General features: G+C 43.4%; 1 protein-coding gene across 2 annotated transcripts in view; it reads right to left on the bottom strand.

The window, feature by feature from the left end:
- The window catches only part of Ance-3 (angiotensin-converting enzyme Ance-3), a 40,378-nt gene extending 19,032 nt beyond the window's left edge, over nt 1-21,346 (bottom strand). Inside the window, exons 1-10 of one of the 2 annotated variants that reach the window (XM_014351136.2) lie at nt 21,300-21,346; nt 13,420-13,848; nt 11,544-11,702; nt 11,364-11,460; nt 11,109-11,252; nt 10,834-11,025; nt 10,659-10,756; nt 10,419-10,588; nt 10,216-10,340; nt 9,625-9,967 (exon numbers count right to left, since the gene is read on the bottom strand). In XM_014351136.2, the coding sequence (XP_014206622.2) occupies nt 9,625-9,967; nt 10,216-10,340; nt 10,419-10,588; nt 10,659-10,756; nt 10,834-11,025; nt 11,109-11,252; nt 11,364-11,460; nt 11,544-11,702; nt 13,420-13,848; nt 21,300-21,314 (1,772 nt within the window). In that variant the 5' untranslated portion in view covers nt 21,315-21,346. Of the gene's footprint in view, nt 1-9,624; nt 9,968-10,215; nt 10,341-10,418; nt 10,589-10,658; nt 10,757-10,833; nt 11,026-11,108; nt 11,253-11,363; nt 11,461-11,543; nt 11,703-13,419; nt 13,849-15,495; nt 15,618-21,299 lie in introns of those variants that run through there. The other variant, XM_014351135.2, reaches the window with a different exon arrangement.
- Nucleotides 21,347-21,853: the final 507 nt, after the last annotated feature.

The raw sequence follows: 21,853 nt of genomic DNA, 5'->3' as shown, positions 1-21,853 counted from the left end.
CCCCGCCCATGACAACGGCTACAGTTATGGCTACCACTAGAGTAATAACGGTATATTTCTGCTGCAACAACAGTACAGCAGCTCAACCCGGGCGCGTAAACTCGCGTCCGTCAGTACTTACTCGGCTCTGCAGAGCAGCAGCATCGTTACACATCTATATATATATATATATACACTGATCCCTTTCCCATCATTCCCCCGCAATACGAATGAGGCGTCGCCTCGTCTGCATCTTTTTTCATCTCGTCTTACTAATTGTACCGTATTCCCACTAATGATATGATTGTTACTATTGTACGTATCATGACCTTGTAACTTATTGATCACGAAATTTTTCAAAAAATGCAAAAAAAACTGTGACCGGCACCCATGGGAGGATTCGAGGCCCCGTCATATCAAATGTCCGTACAGGCCTGGGCCTGTCCTCGAGTCAAGAAAACAAGGACGTGGGCCTCGATTTAGATTGTTGTGTACCTACTTTTTTTTTTTTTTTTTTTTTTTTTTTTTTTGTACCAACTTAAAAGAGTAATGTATTTTTTTATACGGAAAAGACATAAAGATTACCAAAATATATATACGCACTGATGTTTTATTACCCTCGTACTTCTATCTATCGGAACATGGATACCAATGTATTGTGTGATAACCATGTATCGTGAAAATGAGAAATTGAATGTCACAGTTTTGCTTGAAAAGTAAGACTTGAGGAAACCCCCGCTTTCTGCATAGCTTTCGCCACACTCGATTGTAAACCTGTCAAGGAAATAGCCAAGAAAATCGATACGCTATACGACGAAAATACGTAAATTGTGATCATCGATCGCTATGAAATCGCTGCTTTCTTTATATTATGTATCGGTGATGCGTAAAGCGTCGACATATACTTACATCGGGCAGGAGAAAAGGGTTGTCACGTGAAAATCGAAGCAATTATTTTCTCGTGGAAAAAAATTGATAAAACTAACAATGCTAATCAATAACTACACTTATACTAACTGTATAAAAGTAAGATGAACAAAATTACAGGGCAATTGTAGTTTTCAAAAATACAAAGTTTTAATCATATGGTACGATGAGCAACCGAAAAAAGGGGATAATCGTTATTTTACGCGAACAAGTAAAGCTGGAGCGTAGAAGAAATAAAAGAAGCCAAGTGGCTGAAACAACGCAATTTTTTCGCAAGTTCGGTTAACAAAACGTATAATTATTCTTTCTGAAATCAAGTAAGTAGGTACCCGTGATACATGATATCGAAAGAAAAGAATAAAACAGTTGGGAAAACAAGCTGGTGGGCTGTATGGGTATACCACTTCGCTGACTGTGCAAGTACTACAATGTACACCCAACAGTTAATCATAAACGTGTAAACACACTTGGTTACCATATACTATTACTTTTAAACTATGTAGCGAATGTGTGTGTGTGTGTGTGGGGTATGTGTACATCGGTATGTATACTTGGCACACATACTTGGGAACACTGGTGAGGTGATCCCAGCTGCGGCGGATTGTGCAACTTTCCCACCACTCACACGAACTACTTCACCAAATACACGTGTGTAGATTCACATACACGATCGCAATAATAATAATCGTTAAAAAATCATTTTACTTACTTATGCGCACGTCACACGTGCATTACCTCGACATTGAGTAATTGAGAAATTAATTAGTTATGATTCGTTTTATTGGTCCGGGACAATTATTACTCAAGCTTCTAGTTCTTGCAGTGATGTAGTTATGAAATTACCGTTAATAATATTCATTTTACGTAATAACGAAAAATCAAAAAATAAAAAGATCGGAGGTGAAATTCAGTTGTAACTGAAGGTAAAATACGTTAAGGGACTAAATTTGAAAGTGCTCGAGCAGAGAGAAATTTAAATTACAAAACAAGCCATTATTAGCCTACACGCGACGGCACACGCTGGGAGTAAATAAAATGTTCTTTCAAGAACCTGAACGTCACAAGGCTGGGAATCGTCATAAAAAATAGGTCGAAAGAGTTGTACATCTATCGCGTATCAGTGAAAGACGCGTATTGTTACATGGTCCTAATTCATTATTTCAAAAAATTTTTATTTAAGTTGCTCTTGGACCCCTTAAGTTCTTTTTTAAAATTTCGTTATTCTAAAATTAAAAAATGTATTACGTTTAATTCTTTGTTAATCGTGTTTGAATCATTGTATGCGCAAACCGTGCCCTGCTTTCTAGCGCCCTCTCCGCACGACGTGGTTCGTGCGAAGTTTGGTGTATTTTTACCACAGTTGTTAAAGAAGGTACCTCTTGGTACACGCGCATTCACACACACACACTTCTTAATGTGAAAAATCGTGTAAGCAAATATTAAAATATTATTAATGTTCTCTACAGGGATATAATTTAATAATTTAAAAAAATGTATTCAATATTGTTTAACGATCCTGCTTACAACTCATATATGAATAAAAATTAATATTTTGCAAGTAAAACAATATATACTTTTTTTTTTAGTATAAAATGAACAAAAAATTTGACTTCATGACAAGAGTCAAAATTTTAAGAACATAATTGAGTTTTTTATTATGTAGAGTAAAAATATAAACCATCATCATTTTTACATTGATAATGTTAACATTTTTGTCGAAAAAAAAAAAAAAAAAAAAAAAAATTTACACACAAAGTTCTGCAGAATGAATTGTTTATTTCACTTGAATGGCCAATTAATTTTTTTTCATCACGCTTCATAGATATTTAAAAAAAAAAAAAAAAAAAAAAAAAAATCAATTTCTTACTATTAACGAACAACAATTCGAAATTTTTGTGCGTGCAATACACTTGGATTATCCTCGCATGCTCCAAAAGAGAGAACAGATAAGGTAAAACCGTGATTGGAATGATTTTATTCCCGGATGACAGGCATTTAAGCTATTTTATAATAATCTGATATTTTCAATTAGCATAAAAATTTTAACAGCTCTCTCATCTACAGAAGCCAAGTTTCGCACGCGCAGCATAATATAAACATCGTATTCCATTAACTCCCGCGAGAGCAATAGCCGTCAGTGGCATGTACGAGCGAGAAGTTACTCGTGTGTAGCAGCTGTAAATAATGATACACGGCTTCCACCTCACGGAGCACTGGCCGGCTAATGTGATGAAAACCGGCCAAACACGAGCTTATACTTATCTGTTTCTGCATCGGGATGATTTTGATGCACCCGAGCAGTCTATATAAAATACCCAAGCACAACGCACCCGCATAAGTACACCTAAGTATGTATATATTTATACGCACATCAACTCTTGGCTCTCACGACTGTACGCCCCGAAATAACGAGTATACACGATATCCCATACGCATTAAAACGTGGAGATGATCGCGTGACGATTGCGCTGTTGTATCGCTGCAACATTTTCTATTGCGATTTTTTGCGTCCAATCGACGAGGCATCCAACCAGCCTTTCGTTGCCACTCGGAGTTTCTTTTTCTTCAATTTAAATACGCACTGCGTTATTGTTGCTTTAACAGCTACTTAATTCAATTGCCAACAGAAACAACGCTCTCTTCGGGCCAAAATTTATAGCCAAACATTGCCCATAGGAGCACGAATCTAGAGAGAAATGTTTCAGCTGCAGCCTACTTAGTTTGCAGGTGCCATTTTAATGAGTTTGTGGTTTTTTTCGTCCCCACTACCGCTCCACGTGATTTCATGAAAACTAGATTATTTTACAGAAAAATCAGCCCAGGTGGTATAAAGTAGGAAAATGAATGTATACCATTGACCAGGAGGTGGTCGAAAAGTACAGGGGAAATGGAGTACAATAACGATGGTAATTAAAATGATGAAAATGTGATTCGTAGCAAAGAGAAGAATATTGTAGTGTGGTTGTATCAATAAATGTGGTGCAGCGCGTGCGTGTGATGAGGATGAGAGCGTGGTCAGTGTACGGGATGATGATGATGGTGATAATAAGCTGGCATTGCCCAGATTGTATACATACTTCGCGTGCGTTGCGCTGCTCTTTTCGCTGAAAAATTTCACTTTCGAGACAAGCGCGCGATCCATCCTCAACTGCGCGGTCCATACGCTTGAAAGCGAAAATTACCCCCCTGCACGTGCGCGCACAAGAGAGTGAATGAAATGAAAAAAAAAAAAAAAAATAGAGCTTTTCCGAGGCGCTGGACCGACGCGTTATAAAGAGCCAAGACCCCACCGAGATTTTGCTCAGTTGCGATATCAAAGTGCTCGGTGCATGTGTGTTCTCTCTCTCTCTGTGCCCATCTGATCAGCGCGCGCTTTTCGCCATGGGTCATGTGGTACGTTTTGGTTTTTACTTGTCGCTTCTCTGTCATGTGCTTTTTTACACGAGTACCAGTGGATATTTTATTTGTGCCGAATTGCTTGAGAAATCGAAACATTTTCTCGTAAACGCTTGAGGTAGTTTTTTTTTTCTCTCCAAAATTTGATGTTTCCAATGAAAAATTAATCCATGTGATTTTGAGGTATGTAACTACCACGCGTTGATAATAAATATGCTGTCTACTTATAAAAAAAAAACAAAATTAATAACAAACCGTTTCATGTAAAACAAGGCCAGTTTTTTCTCGAAGTAAACATTTACGCATGTACGAGCTTTGAAAAAATTTGTAATTGTTGTACGTATTAAAATTTGTGAAATGGCGAGCGTTCAATTTTAGAAAAAAAAAAAAACCCTTTAAGAACCACAATCGGTAGTTTAAATACTCGATTTTATCATATAAAAAATTGTCATATGCAGTGAATTTAAAATGTTCGCAAAATATTATATCTAATAGCCACCTAATTTTGTTATCAGTGTCACGTAGGAATTTTGATAACAGCGTTCGTGATAATCGTGACAGTCAGGGAAGCTCATTCGAAAATAAAAAAAGTGGAATTCATCGTGGACAGTGCCACGAATCGAAGGGTGGGGTACGTTGTGACCCGAGTGCACGCGATCGATCGCAAAGACGATTTCAACGAGACGTCGTCAGCCACCAAGGGAAATTCCACGAAAATCGACAACAGAAATTCATTGGGCGAGGAAGAACACGGTACTATTCGAAATTAAGCTGCAGTGATGATGTAAAACAATTGTATCGCTTTTAGTTAAAAAAAAAAAAAATACATTTTACGTAGAACACGAGGGTGAAATGGTCCTGGTGGAGCAAATACCGGATACGCAGGCAATGGAAACGTCGTACGTCCCCGATGCCCAAGCAGTTGAAACCTCGTATCCTGGAGAATTTGGCAGCCCTTCGTTCGACAAGGAGGAGGTGCAGTACCACCATTCACACCACGAGGTGGGGGGCGAAAAGGTAATAACGATCGTGAAGACCGTCCCGGAGATTGTCCCCGTCGAAAAAACCGTGCATGTACCAGTTATAAAGAAAGTGCCCTACGTAGTTGAGGTAAGTTTTCGTCATTAGTTGACTTTCGACCAAAGTGAAAACTTTTCTTTTTCTTGTTGTTTTCTTAAATTTTGACTTTACATTGAACTTTTGTGTTAAAACTTGGCTTACTTTAGATTCATTTTTTTTTATCATTCCCCAATCTAACGGACTGAAATCTTAAACTATTGTCAATAAATTAATTTAGCTTATAGGAAAAAAAATGTTTAATTTTTATAAAATTAAAATGTTGAGTACATAATTGAGACGTAAAACTTATTAGGTTCCAGACCCCGAGCCCTACCCCATCGAAAAGCAAAAGTTTTATCCGGTGAGGGTTATTGTCAAAGTACCCGTCAAAATACCCAAGCCTTACGCCGTATTCAAGGAATCGTTTTACGTACGTATCCTGTACTTCACGTAGTTCTATTTAACACGTATCCAAAACTTATGAGTTAAAATTAACGGAAATTTCGAAATATATATTACACATTACACATATTTTTGATGCATAAAGTTGTCATTAACGATCAAACTATGATCGTTTATAACTACTTCTCGTATTTTTTTTTTTTTTTTTTTTTTTTTTTTTTTTTTGTGATAAATATAAAAAATAACCATAACGGCATGTATCGTGATTTCGAGATTTCAGTTCTCTTTAACTTGTCATTTTTTTCACGGATTTTTATATGTTTCTATGTATAAATAATTATATATATATACATGTGTGTGTTCTAGCCAGTGCATGTACCCGTCGAGCGAAAGGTAAGATAACATGTACCCAATTAATTGTATTAGGATGATTTATATCGTATAATATAGTTCATACGTATCTCATTATATCGTACGGCATTAAAGGTACCTCACAGAGTCTACGAGCCTCTCCCTATTCCAGTAGAACGTAAGGTAAGATTTCTTAAGTTTTTGCAATTTTTCATTCAAATTGTAGTACTTTGTAAATACATTATTGACTTTTACAACTTATATCTTATGTTGTTTGTATATGATAAAGTCGAGCCTAAAGGATTCGTGTAAAGACAATCGGTAAAAATTGTATAGAGTAGAGCCAGGAAGCACTAACGCTATTCTATTTCCTTCCTTAGGTTTACTACGAGGTAAAAGTACCAGTACCAGAGCCGTTTCCCGTCGATCGCAATATTCCTATCCGTGAGTACAGTGTATATGCGTCATATATAGATATTAACAAAGAATAATTTTTTTTTTTATTTTATACATACATAAAGTTAACGCGCATATTTGTTGTAACGGTTACTTGTACTATTTACAAACATCTATTAATTTTGATTTGCAAATTGTGTTGTTAAATCGTCAAAGATTTAAATATCGTCAAGCTCGTTTGAACAGTCGATGTTTTGATATTCATCCTTTTCTCTTTCGTCAATGTGCACTTGGAACACAGCCATCCGAATACCCATATATGTGCCCCAGCCTCTGCCCATCGAGAGACCCGTGCCATTCCCCGTTAAAATTGAAGAGGTAACGTATACTACACGGCACGCAACAGCTCATACATTCTAATGAAAAGAAATAAACATAAACTATAAAATCTCAATATGGTACACAGGAGCGTCCGGTGCCTGTGCCCTACGACGAGCCTTTTCCGGTCGAGATCACAAAGCCCGTGTCCTACGCCGATGACAAGGCCGAAGTCGAAGATGCCGAACTCCCTTACGCGGAGAAGAAGGAAAGCACGTACGAAAAGAAAGAGACCAATGGCATTGCGCAGCCAAAACGAGAAAACACGACGGCAAAGTCACCCGAGCCTCCCAAGGTCCACGAGGGCAAGACCGAGTGATCGCGCGAAAATTCATTATTTATACTTGCGTCTCGTTGCGCTCGAACGCGATTAGCTAATCATCAAATTGTCACTTAGTTTTAACGATCTCCATTTTCATATCCTAAGTTAATTTATCATCGTGCGATTGAGTTGTAAGATGAAAAAAAAGTCACGTATACGTTTAAAAAAAAAAGAAAAAAAAAAAAAAAAAAAAAAAAGGAAAGAAAAAAAGCAATGTGATTATTAAACGTTAATGATCTACTGTACTTAAATCATAAACTACAGCTATATAACTTATAAATATATACATGTGGATAGCGAATGTACAATTTGATAATAAATTTAGAAAGCCGACCGATCCACGCGTATAATAGTCTGACGATGTTAATAATAAGAAGAATAAAGCTAAATATTAAACATGAAAAGAAAATTTTGTTTCTCTCTCTCTACAGTAATAGTGATGATAGTAAAATACACACCGCGTCGATAATCCGATTAAAAGCCGCGCACGCGTGCACTTGGGTCGAACGGAGATGTTGGGGAGTGTAAAAAATGTATACGAAAGTTGGAGGCGATAATTACCGCCCGAAGTGATGCCCGTGCAGACTAAGTAAGTGCACGATGCCGCGTTTGTCACGCTGGAGTGATCACACGGTGCACGTAAAATCTCACCAAGTGTTTTTAGTGCCTCGAACTCGCTCTGTTGGCTCACGTAATTCGGCCGATCTTTCGCTCGCACTCTAACCGATCCTCGAACCGATTATTAAACCCATGGAAGCATCGATCCACCGCGGCGGACTGCCAAACAGCTAGAAAAACAATTCCGCGGAATCGTAAAAACCACCTCGACAAAAAGAAAGACCCTCATAAATAATCGGATATTTTGGGCGTATAATTGTCCAAGTACTCGGAGAAAGAGAAAAAGCGGACTCGCCGGAGGTGTACAACAAGATTCCAAGTTTCTCGCGGAGAGCGGGAAAGAGCTCGCGGGTGGTATAAGTACAACGCTTGCGACGATGCCGGTCTCTGTGCGCACTTTTACTCCGGGCTTTGACAAACGCGGTGACCTACTCCATACATATACAAATGCACCAGTGCATCGTCATGGGACGTTTGGTGCGTCCACTGTCCACCGGCAGTATAGAATCTCGATCTCGATTGCTTATCGGTACAGGTACGTACATACAGAAAATAATCCCCCTCACGTACGTACTTTCACGCTGCAGCTGCCCCTGGGCCTCCTCGCCGTGACAGTCTGCAGCTCCGTCCTGCCACCGGCGGTGCAAGCCAAGTCGACGTCGTCGTCGGGAGGGAGCTTGGCCAAGCACCGACAGGAGCTGGAGTACGCGGCCGAGTTGGCGGTGGAGCGAGCGGCCGAACGGGCAGCCGAGAGGGCCGTCGAAAAATCCCTCAACTCCGGGAACTCGTCGACAGTCACCGTCACCGTCAAGGAGTCCTACTCCCACGCCCAGAAAACGGCCGAGGAGGCCGCAGCCCCGGGCTCCGAGTCCACCCGGCCCTACGTCTACGACCGGCAGTACCAATACGAGGAGGTGCCCACCTACAGCGTCACCGAGGCCTCCTCCTCCGACTACGCCGAGGAGATGAACGAGTCCCTCGACTCGAGCACCGAGGAACAGACCACCGCCACTGGGAGTTTCGAGAGTACGAAACAGTCCACGGAGGAGGAGGAGGAGGAGGGTAGCAGTAGTCCACCCTCGGACTTTGACGACTTCTCCGGGGAGATGCTGGACGTCAGCGGGGAGTTTGGGCTGAGGAACACCGAGACCTTCTCGCGCTCGTACCACCGGCCCAAGGACGACGCGGGCTACGGGGCCGCCAGTGTGGAGGACGAGGAAATACTGAGGATGTACAGGGGCGAGGGGGGCTGGACGAGCTCGAGGCAGCGCGGCTGGACGAGGCACCGGCCTCTCTGGGACGACAGCCAGGGCCAGGGGAGCAGCTTCTTGGACGGGTTTTTCGACGACAACGACGGGGATGATAAGGAGGAGCGGTTCGGCACGAATAGGAGGACCATAAACCGGATGCTGCTGACGCGCCGGTCTATCGGTAACAACAGCAGCTACGGGACAGCCCTACCCGTGAAGCTGTACCTATGACCATTTGCGCACCCTAAGGCAAGGGACGACCCGATGATTACAAGGTATGGGCGAGTTTTCCTTACTTTTCCCCGCGTGACACTCTGTGATTTTGCTCTGTTTTTTGTTCAAGATCAAGCAAGATTGGCTGGGATCGACGAGCTCGTTTGGAAGAAACAGAGCAGCGAGTACCGGCATTTAAGACGATCGGTTACTTATTTAAGATACGTGTTTTGTGAGAAAACGAAATTAATAACGAAATTTGTAACGTAAATACATCAACCCTTGCTACTTTATTACCGATCGACACGTGCGGATGTAGTGGTTTGCACTCACCTGATGTAGGGAATGTTGGCGGGTACGTGGTACTTGGAGCCGGGATCAAAGTCGTCCTCGGATCTGAGCACGGGGGGCTTGGTCCCGGCGTACGCCTCCTTCAGCCGATGCCAGTGGCAGTTGAATTCGTTTCTGCCGATTTTCCCGCGGAACACGTCGTAACGCCACTTGTCCAGGGCTATGCTGTAGGGCAGCAGGACCAATTTTTCCATAGCCAGGGAAAACAAGTAGTTTATGTCGGCCGCGCGCTCGTCCACGAATTTGTTTGCCAAGCCGAGCATCTGCAGGTGCTTGGGCGTCGCCACGCTCAGGGCCACCGCTTCCCCCACAGCTTCGTGGAAACCTGTTCAATTTCATCGATGGTCAACCAAAGAAGCTCGTTTTTTGATAATTTTCTTTACCACGTCCGCTCGATTTACGAGGCGAACGACCGACTAGCGAGAAAGCGATCGGCAGTGATAACGTAAACGCCGCGCGCGCTTTCGTTTTCCATTTTAATAGCGGAACGCGAGTGCCGTTTCCCCGGCCGTGAAATTGAGACGTTAAATGGAATTAACGATCCAGTGTTGTACAAACATAATGACACGGTACCTGGGTTGGCGCCGTCCCGGAATTCCCGCGGCAGATGGTTGTAGCGCAAAAAGTAGTGGACGTGGGCCATTTCGTGGTGGACCGTTATCAGGTCCTTCATCGTTACTTTTGTGCACATTTTTATCCTAAAAACGTAGAAGAAAAAAAAAAAAAAGACAGTCTCACCCTCTTCATTCGTTTATTTTTTTTTCCCCCCAACTTACCTGTAGTCTATGCGGTTGCAAAAGTCCCAGGCGGAGGCTTGGCAGATGAAGGGCCGATTCCCGGGATCGATCAACTCACTGCCGGCCCAAAATTCCGGGGGTAGGGCGCTCAAGTTCATCGAGAGGAAAAAGTCCTCGCCCACGCGGAACATGTCGATCGGCGTGTACCCCTGAACAACAAACGCTTGAGATTTCCCACACTATACGGAAAGCATATAAAAGGTACAGTGGGACTCTTACTCGAGCTTGCATCTCGTGGGTAACGTCGAGGTAATTTTTCCCGGGATACGGCATAGTCATGTCCAATATGTTGGTCCACGACTGCGCCCAAATGTTACCTGGAAACATATTCGTATGATTGTACGGGCACTACTTATTAGTATTTCACATGATGTGTACGTATTATAGTATATACCTAGCACGTGGGACGGCAGCGGCGCGTGGCCGCTGATCTTTTCCGGCCCGTAGATATCGCGGAGCCTCTTTCTAATGTACGCGTGGAGCTCCTCGTAGAGCGGCTTGATCTCAGCCCAGACCTCGTCGATTTCTTGCTCAAAGTCGAAAGTTTCGTACGGGAACTGCCAGTAATCGGCGGCATCCGTGAAATCTGTGCGTCGGACGCGAAAAAGGGAAAAAATCGTTGGATAAATACACCGCGACCGAGCTCCGATCGATATATATCTCACTTACTGTTGAGTCGCGCGGCTTCGTTGTTGAGATCGACCAGCTGCTGGTACAGCTCCTTTATCTGCGAGCCGCTCCGGCGCCTCCACTCTGTCCACACCCACTGCAGCTCGTCCCAGTCCTTGCTACGGGCCATTATCTGCTGTATTTCTACGAATAATAATATACAAAGCCATCACATCTTATCCGTATGAATGATCTTTTGCGCGCAACTATATCGGTATAATGTATATGTATTGAATGCGTGTGCATATATTTTACCTGGAAACAGGCGCAGGCCGCATCTAAGGGGCTCCTTGTAGGCGCATATCGTCGCGCTGTTGTATATGGACAGCATGTCGTTGATGACGCGATTGTACTGAAAATAAAAAAAATAAAAAAAGTACGTGTAGTTTTGAGGGGGTCATTGGCAATGTGGGGCAAGTGGATTTAATCACCAACCCTGTCGAGCTGGTCGGGCGGTAGCGCAGCTGGACCGACAGCCGAGAGGTACCTGAGCCGTCGCCTCAAAGTAGCGTCCCTGACGGAGTTTGGGTCGATTTGGCTGACCTGCAGCCACGCCTGGAACTGGAAGTCCGCGTAGAGCCTCTGGGCTTGCAGCTGCGGAGACCAAACGATAAGAAAAACAATGTAACTAGGTGCTATCGCGGGGAAAAGCGTTGTGCGTGCTAAGCAACGATATTATAATTTTTTTTTTTTTTTTTTTTTTTCTTTCAGTGCACCTCGCACTCGTAGCGTTTCCGGAAGATTAGCTAATATCTGTATAGAGTTCAGAGTGTAACGTTTTAACGTTTTCCCTTTTTTTTTCCTTATGCGAAAATCGTCGCTGCATACGAGGTGCACGGCTTTAACGGTTTCGTCATAACTGTTGGTGATAACAGCTATTGTCTCGCAACCTGGTGTCGATGACTCATTGGTTTGTTACATTTTTTAAAAATAATCCATACACAGTGCAAAAAAAAGATTGGCTCGTCCGAGAGCAACGGGATATTTAATATTGAAAATAAGACAATTTAGAACTTTCATAAACTAAATTGGCTTTTTTTATAATATAAATGACTGATTTTTTTAAAATTATTTCTCTGATCATACCGATATCGTTTGAAAAAAATCCAGTTTGCCATAAAAGACATTTATCAAACATCAATTTTCAGACAAATATTTTTTTAACCCCATCGTACGTAATTCAACTAATCCATCGACAGGTGGCCTAAAGAAATCACGAGCAACCGAGACCAATGAATATTTTCTAGTTGTTTGTGATGATTACATCTACCACTAGTAGTTGACCGGAAGATCGGTCATTTTTTTTCTTCAATTTTCAATAAACTGCAGCTGGCAGATTGGCAAAATTGGTTTGATTACTTTGAAGTTATTAGAAATCAGGTCAATCGAGCCCGCAGCGAAGAGAAAAAAAGGTAAAAATTAAAAAGATAATCAAACGAAGGAGAAACGTATTCTCTGGAAAATGGCTTTCTAAAAGATAATTCGCTCCCCGGCAGGAAAAAAGAGAGGGATAGAAAAAAAAAAAAAAAAAAAAAAAAAAAAAAAAAAAAAAAAAAAACAAGAAGGAGGAAGAGGGGAGTACTGACCGTCCGTGCCAATACATAAACACGCACGCCAGGTGGGTTACTCAACAGCCGTCGCGGCGATGAGACAATGGCTGCGCCTGAGAACGTTTCCCGCGACGCGAAAGACTCGTCTCCCGCGCCGTGTCAGGGAAACTCGCGGTCGCGTGCGGGAATCACCCGCGCATTTGAGGGAACCCGACTCGACGAGGCAGCAGGAGAGCGGGTCGAGGACTCGCCGAGATGCTTTCATTTTTTTCTTTCCTTTTACCATTTTCCCGATGCCCCCCCTCTCCCACCTATTCTGGTTTTTCGCACAATTAAAACCGCGCGCCAGACGCCTCGATGAAAAAAAAAGCCAAACGACACTCTGCTGCTGCGTATACGTTTACACTATACCATGGAGAAAAATTAATTAATGCTTTGAGCTGCGGGTGTGTGCTTTGGCCCCCAAGGACAAAAGCACACAGGGTACCAAAAGTTGAGCTTGTCACGTTACTTTACGTGTTTTCTCGAGACTTTGAAATTGGCCAAATCACCGTGGATTAAACCAAATGACTTTTTAAAGTGTAATAGCATTTATTTTTCGTCACTTCACGATTTCTATCTAGACCGAAATAACAAAACCCAAGGGTTCCAAGGGGAGGCACGTAAAAACTTAACTTTTAACCGCCAAAGGAAACGATCGTATATCGTCTGAAACTCTCTGAGACTCGACGAAAAAAAAAAAAAAAAAAAATTAAACTAACCGCTTGTAGTTGGGTGACCTCGTTGACGTTGGTCTCGTAGTTCCATTGGGCGGCGACGTTGTCGCTGCACCTCTGCGCCCCGACAAAGTCCAGCCCAGCCAGGAGATTCGCCAGGTCCACCGGAGGTGGTCGCCTGTCCGGATGACCCTCGTACCCATCGTCCCTCGGTGGTTGCGTGGGTCTCCTGTTCTCGAACCGGTCGTACCTGTCGTCCTGGAGATTACCGCCATACCTCCGCCCCTCGTCCCTGTCGTAGCCGTTGTCCTGCGGCAGCCGCCTACCGTCGTCCGGCTCGTACCTGTCCTCGACTCGCGTCAGCGGTGGCAGTCTCCTACCGTCGTTTGGATCGTACCTGTCCTCGCGCAGGGGCGGCAGGTCCAGCTGGCCGGACGCATGGCTCACCACGAGGAGCAACAGGCTCACGACAACCTGCAAATCGTTGCCAACCGACTCTTAAAACCCTCCTATCTCCTGTCGGGGGGGGTGCGTTATTTTTTTTTTGTTTTTTCGCCGAAACTTTTGGGGTGACAGAGCCTATACACGAGAAAATTCGATCGCTCACTTGATCGAGCGATAGGGAGAAATTGACGCGTTATTTCCCGGCTCGACGCAATCGAATTTCCGACAACTCACCCCCGTACGGAAACGCGACACGAAAAGTATACACGGGTGCCCGATGGGCGTTGTGATACGAAAGTTCGTTGGCATAGAGTTGAAAGGAAATAAAATATATGTGTGTACAGGGTGACATTGTGGTGGAGCACTCCTCCACCCTCCCCACCACCTATAAGGGAAGGCCAAGGGATAAAAGCCGAAAGGGTGACTCGGTGAAAGCTAACGCGTCCATCATTCCTCTCGTGGATTTTTCCTCCGTACTTATTCCGGTCTCCAGTGTAATATCCGCATAAAGTATTCAAAATTATCGACTTGGCTCGGAAAAAAGATTACGGGTAATGACGCAGTTCTAACCTGTTACCGTATAACTTAAAAATCAATATAAATCTCACTACGTGCGTTGAGGCAACGGTGATGCAAGAGCTTGTTGAAAAAAAAAAAAAAAGAAGAAGAAAAGCAGTAAAAAGGTAAACAAGCTCTTTGCATTTAAATGAAACATTAGAAAATAGTGGGTATATGGGTACAGAGGAGCATCATCCTAGGGAGCTACGCGCGGAAACGTGACGAATTCATCGTCCCCAAGATAATGCCACGGTTTTTCCGAAGCAATAACTCGTGGATAATGATTTCGTGCGTTTTGAGCCTTGTACTGCTGATGGCTGTACAACTTGTAAAAGTATTGGGGGGAAAAAAAAAAGACAAGGAGACTTATAACGAGTCGTACAGCGGTGCAATTGCCTTCATGTATATATACATACAGACGTATCAAAGAAAACACACAAATTGCGTGCAGAGAAGTAATACGTGTCCTTTATATTTTTTATTATTCTCTTTTTTGTTGCAAGTAACATTGGAGGAGTATATGTATGTATATGGCCTGCAGGCATATAATAAGCTGTGCCCACATGTATATAACGACCGTCGTCACGTGAAATCTAGTGAAGCGAGAGTGCACGAGAGAGAGAGAGAGAGAGTGAGGCAGTAGGTACTAGCTTAACGCACCAGCGACTTTCCGTGTACGACAAGATGCATTATCCTGGACGACGGCTCGCGAGTGGGTATATCCACGTACGCTAGTTTTTCTGTATGTATATATATAGATGATAGTGCACGCCTATAAACTGTTTTTCGCGTCCTTTACACTCTACATCCTCGTCGCCACAGATCCGCGCCAACAAGTTGCGCGAGGTCGCGACAAGTTACGTATTCCATGGGTTTTCCAATGCAACACTCTATATACTTTTGCTCTGCTTTGTCCCTCCCCCTTCTTCTTCGTCTCCATTAGTACGGGAGAGTCCGAGAATTCCTTTCTCAGTACTCATAATAATTTTCGCGTGATGTAACTGGCGATCGGGGGGGCGTTTGTCGTATACATTTAATGATTTATATAGTTTTCGGTGGCTATATGTACATGGGTAAACAATTATATTCGTCCGCGTGTCTCTCCGATCGGCAACTTACCAGGTGCACCCTCCGGCGATCGGCGGTGGCCGCGAAAACTGGCCCGCGCACCACCTCCATTCGAGGTGTCTTCCTTGGGACCCGCACCGGAATTCCGGAAGCTCCCCGTTGGCGCACTCGATTCCTCGGGATTACGGTGATTCAAACTCCCGCGCACTCCGAACCCAGTGAGGTTTGACTAAAAAGTACTTTTTGAAAAAAAGGTCAATTGGAGACAAGAAGGGGGTGAAAAAAGGAGCCCTGGAACTTGCACCACGCGCACCGCGCGATCAACGAGTGTCGCGACGAGGTGTACGCACAGTACAAAGGTGTGGACGAGCCGATCGGCTGTTCGCTCCTACGTACAGAGTTGTAAACTAAAAGCTTGGTGGGCCCGCGCGTATACATTTATCCCTACGCCTCGGGAGAGACGAGCGACACGCCGGGAGGTCATCCGCACACGCACGCCGCGAACGGGGGAGTGGGAGATTGGCGCAGAGTACACCTGTTGTCATCGCGTACGTATGTACAACGTACACATATAACCCGACAACAACTTGTTACCACCACCGAACGTCTTTTCTCCCCCCCCCCTCCCAACGGAAGCTCGCGCGAGGGGAGCTTTTTCTTGTTGTTCCATGCTTTTAGGGGACGATTGTACGTTCAAGCCCCACTTGGTTGCCAAAATCGATACCAAAACGGTACTTATATACCTGAAAGGGTTGCCTATATGATGTACGCGGTACAACGTTGATTCATACGTGTCGAAGGGACGAACGACGTACGATTGAATTTGGGTCAGGAGCGACAGGAAAACATTACCGAAAGAAACATATTGTTGGGCAATAGTGGATAAATTTTTTTTTTTTGGTAAAATTTGACTAAACGGGCGCACATCGATGGTGTCAAGTCAGTCGATCACACCTGTCATTTTATGAAAATAATCATACGTTATAATATACCATCGCATGTTATAATCACCAGCTATCAAGGCCTAAATTGCCGTTCACGTCATTCTCGCGAGTGCTCATTTTTCATACAAATTAAATCTCCAATTGAGGAGACGATGGCCGATGCATTGGATTATCTGCATAATTCATCCCATCCAAACCGAGATTTAATTGATATTTTTTTTTTTTTTTCGTTTTTTTTTTCACACCGTGCATCGTCTCGACTACTAAATGTCTCAATAATTTCACTGCTAATTTGTAATTCATACGGTGATGCTAAGAAAACTTTTCGAAAGTGTTAATAGCCTTAAAGGGTGGTCTAATACGAGTCTCACCAAACCCACGGCACGCGACTCGTACGATTTTCTCGCTGGATTTCACGCAGATTCCCAGCGAGGCGATAAAAAACAAGAGCATTTCGTTCCCACCGGTGGGCCTAGTCCAAGGTCCCGCCGCGCCGCGAAACTGCGGAAGAAAAGTCGGAATTTCACGTACAAACGATACGCATGGAGAAAAAAAAAAAAAGTGGAAGGCGAAGCCTTACGCTCGAGTTTCGGAAGCAGGAAATCAAAGAGTCTGTAATATAATGTGGAGCAAAGGTGGAAGAAGAAAAAAAAAAAAAAAAAAAAAAAAGAAACGTAACACACACAAGAAGAGCGAGTGAGGCCGTAAGGTGGCCTCCGCTCCTATAGCGAGTTCCCACGTTACGCGGGGAGGAGCAACCGTGTGCTGTAAATTACCATTGTGATCCTTACCGATTTCACGACGCAAAACAAAGCAACCTTCGCTCCCCGACTCGAGAAAACTCGGGATTTTTTTTTCGCCAATCTGACTAATTTTTTTTTGTCCCACCGGTCGTTTGATTCTTCTTTTGATCGTTGCTATATCATCAGGTACATACCCACACACTTCAGTGATCAATCTATGCGTGACTAATCCCCGAAAAAAAAAAAAAAAAAAAAAAAAAAAACACGTGGCGATACAATAACAAAAACGACGGCAGAGTTTAATTGTACCGCGGTGACGTGATCACCTGCACTATTTTATAATCAATCTTGAGAACGGGTATACGAGTCGCTCGGGGTCCCAAATGTACGTTCACACACGCAAGCCGGGATTTTTGACCATCAGAGTAATAACATTGGGAAAAATCCTCAAACATACCAACAATGGAGACAAGGTAATGCGTATACACGATCGAGCTCGTCCGATTGCGAGATTACGGATTGTTTGCCGGATCGTCCAAAAGTTGACATCACACGTATATATATATATATACCCACTTGCTTATTAATGCCCTTGTGCGCTTGTCACACGTGCCCTCTTCCTCGCGGCCGTGGCGTAAATCCCGCGGTTAACGCGCCGTATTATGCATCGCGTACTTCTAAAAATCCACTTACGCACTTGTACCCATGTATAGGTAAAAGCACTTGCGAAAACTCGTTTTGGCTCCACGTACATCCATGGGAAACGGGGATCGGCCCGACCTTGACTCGCTGAAACACATTTTAACCATTTCAATGTCTCAGCAACTTGTTCGGGCGTACTCGCGACTACCCTTTTTTTTTTTTTTTTTCTTTTTGGCTCGAGTAAAACTAATTCCATCGACAAATAATGTTAGTCGTGGTTTCTTTGTTCGTAGAGGCGTGTAGCTGGTGCTCTCAAAGGGGCACAACCGGCGATAAAAGGCCATTTGCATATGAATGAAGCCTCTCGCTATTTTCGATCGTGATGCGCTTGGTTTTTTAGCGACCGTCATTATTATCGTTTCATTACCGAGCGGTTAAAATATATGTGGCGTTTATTGCGTCTCGCTGCAATGGAATATACGTGTATATAAGTAACGAGTTGTTTGCACGACAAAACGCGAAACGAACGAAGTAACATAAATAAATAAACGAAACGTCCGAAGAATACATGCCTTCGAGATTGATTATCAGTGCCGGTGATGAGCGCGACGAGTGAAAAATTAAAAAAACACAAACAATGCGTGTATTTATTTTTAGTATGCGTACTCACTAGTTGGAAAAAAAAAAAAAAAAAAAAAAAAAATGTTGTTTTCGTCGTAAAACTTGCAAGATGTAATAGAGAAAAAGAAATGGAGAGGAGGAGGAAGAGAAATGAGCCACGGTGCAAATTGCCGCGTCGCTGATTCACCGTTTAGCCGATCCTTATTTTTTATATATCTCCGTCCCCTGAATAATTGCACTCAATTGCAGCCATTAAGCATAAATGTACCTAAGCGTGTGTGCTCTCTATTCCAGAATCCAGCGTGCATACCTATGCACCTCGATTTAATTAGCCGGTTCACACGAAGCACATGGATATATATAATACACCCACGAGCGCGTCTCGACGGCAAATCGTTTTATTGGCGCTAACTGTGATGTAAAGGCGCGAGCGATTCTCGTCACTATACTCGGTGCACTGCATGCGAATATCCAAAGCATAGTTTTGGCAGATGAAAAAAAAAAAAAAAAAGAACTTTCAACCCTGCGTGTATGCCAGCACGTACGTCGTGATGTTGATTAATAATACCCTTTTTTTTTTGTTCTCTCTTTGTCCGCTATAATGCGTGTGTACCATTGCGAAAATCAAACGAGAAATGGGGACGACGCTGCACCACCGTGATGAACTCGACGATTGACACCGGCTCGGCCCATTGTTTGTCGCGAGTATTCTTTTCGCCCCGTGCGAGTCGTGCCACGGTCCTTTTTTTTCTCGAATTCCGTGGATTTTGGAAACTTCAATTACCTATTTGGTATACCACACGTATTGTTTTTTTACCCAACGCGTGCTCGCGAGATCGGCTCATCTGCATGCCCAATTCTCGGACTTTCGTTTGAATTAGTGTGGCAATCTCGAGGAACCATCCGATGAGAGAAAGAGAGTCCGATGTAATACTTATGTTATACACACGCTTTCCCCCGAGAGGTAGCCGGAATTGTTTTTCCTACCACCAAGTCTCGGAGGAGCGTCTTGAATTCTAATTTTGTTTTGTTTCGCGTTTTGAAAAAATACCATGCAATATACGACAATGATCGCGTGACGCGGCCCGGGATTATTCATTTTCGCATGACTATGTGATTTCCGGTCGCCCCACAACATATTCACCACACATATACGGTTGAAAAGACAAGTGTACGTTATTGTTGTTCCTTTTTTTTTCTATATGTAGATTAATCGTTGGGTGAGCGAGATTTTTCCCTTTGATTCTCTTTTTTTTGTTCGCGTTTGACTCATTTTCATCACAGCACGTGCGCAGAGACGATTTCTCTCCCGATCGTTTGGACTTACAATAAACTACCAACTAGATGTACGAGCTGGAGTATGTATAGACAAATCATAAAAAAAAAAAAAAAATAGAGTATTCGTCCCGGAAACAGGGAAAGAGTAAGGAGCCACACGCTTGGAAGCAAGACTCGCGTGAGGCGGGCTCCCTCGCCTCGGCCGCGAGAGTCGCATTCCGCGCGAGATGTGTCGCGCAGGTAAATACATAAGAAAAAAAAAAAAAAAAAGACCGCGCCCAGAGAGGACTGACTTGCCGAGGATGAGGATAGTCCCACGATGATCTGGACTATGACTAGACCCTCGCGTCCTCGACTCCACCGAGCACATGCATATTCCAGATACGTGTATGATACACCTGTCTCTCTCTATACCCATAGGTGCCGACTGTACTGGCGGACCTTGAGCCATTATAATATGGCGAAGCTCTTACGTGTGTATGTCTCAGCTCGGCGGCCCATTGCGCAATTCCTCGCTATACGTGTATTATATGTCTCTCGGCGTAAGAATGCGCGTGTTTGTTTGTTTGCAGGTATACACGTGTACTTGGCCACCTGAGTGCGAAAAAAAAAAAAAAAAAAAAAATGTGGAAACGCCGAAACGCATGCTCGTCGTCGTCGAAGCTATTGTTCCGAAAGCCGATGCGCCGAGGGTCGACTGTATACGGAGGTTTTGTATCTTGTACTTGTGACTGGCTCTTAGAGTTGCTGGATCAGTTGAATAATTTCGGGGTGGAGGTTTTTTTTTTTTATACATGTTATCGCCTAGGGACGATCTTTATTTTAAATTTTTGAGATGAAAAAAAAATTTCCAAACTAAATCAAATAGTACTACGGATAAAACCTAAGTGGATTGAGGGGCTAACACTTTTGATGGAGAAACAATTGACCTCACCTAAAAACATTATACTTTACCTATCGATAGAAACTACAATTTTCTACAGGATCGGTAAAGTTGACTTTTGGTTTAACAATATACAACTCGAAAAAAAGTGATCCGTGATAAAACTAATTGCTCGAGTATCCTCAGTTGTAAAAAAACACGGGTACTCCGTTGTAACGAGGCACCGCTGGAAAGAAAGTGAAAAAGTAGGCCGTACTTTAATGAGTAAAAGGAAAAAAAGGCTGCAAGTGCCGGAGAAATGAAAAAACGCCCGGTTCGCTCGAAATATCGAAAAAATACGTGTTTTACTATATAGGCAAGATTCGCCCCGTGATTCAGAGGCCACGATGTGTTCATTCATGAAGTAGCTAACGATAATAACCGATGAATGGCACGTCATTAATGAAAAAACATCCATACTTACTCATCTCATTCACGATTTTTTTTCCCTTCCGCATCTGTGTTATTCATCACCGACTAATTAGGCACGCGAGGCACAACGCGGATAATCGACACAACAGCTCATCGAGTGATTCAACACCAGGGCGGTCGATCGGTAAGTAAATCGATGGTCGTCGAATTGCAAATTAAAAGGCGCAGCGAAAACAAAGCATAAATCGACTATACCTACGGGCACGTTACACCCATATTACAACATACGGTTGCGTTACATCTGGTCACGTCTCCCTCTCTTGTATCACTTACGGGCGAGTGTAACATCTTCCACGTGTGCGCGCGCTTTTGTTTTTTGTGGCACACTTACGCGCGCGCGGCTAATTAGTATTCCCCGGCTGCGAGCCGAAACTTTAATCTTCGGACGAGTAGTATGTATACATTATGTGGTAGCCGCAACGCCCGATGACAAACGCAAAGTGCCCACGTTGAACGAGTTTAACTTCGAAGCCGTGCATTATTTTTTTTTTTTTTTTTTACTACTTGCCGTACAACTGTCAGAATCGCTCGCGGATTACACCGATTCTCCGTCCCGTCGAGCTTATTTATTGGCCCCGTTTCCCTTTGTTTTCCTCTTATTTGTTCTCCTCGATATGTTTACCCACCCCTGCACACGCGATTTTTTTTTACTCCCGCTAAATCGGTGACTGTATTTTTCAAACGCATAACGCCAAGGGTGATAAATCCCGGGGACGTCGTAAACGCGCGCGCGTGTCAATAAGCGGTGGAGACCATTGTAATGCTAATTATAATTGCCGATTGGCCGAGTGTGTCCAGCCGCGTGCTCCGTCAATCCTGGTGATTTA

Source organism: Copidosoma floridanum, unplaced genomic scaffold, assembly GCF_036245765.1.
Source record: "Copidosoma floridanum isolate Cflo_tuat_1 unplaced genomic scaffold, Cflo_Japanese_pri ptg000009l, whole genome shotgun sequence".
NCBI lineage: Eukaryota > Metazoa > Arthropoda > Insecta > Hymenoptera > Encyrtidae > Copidosoma > Copidosoma floridanum.
This window is presented reverse-complemented; position numbering and strand designations above follow the sequence as displayed.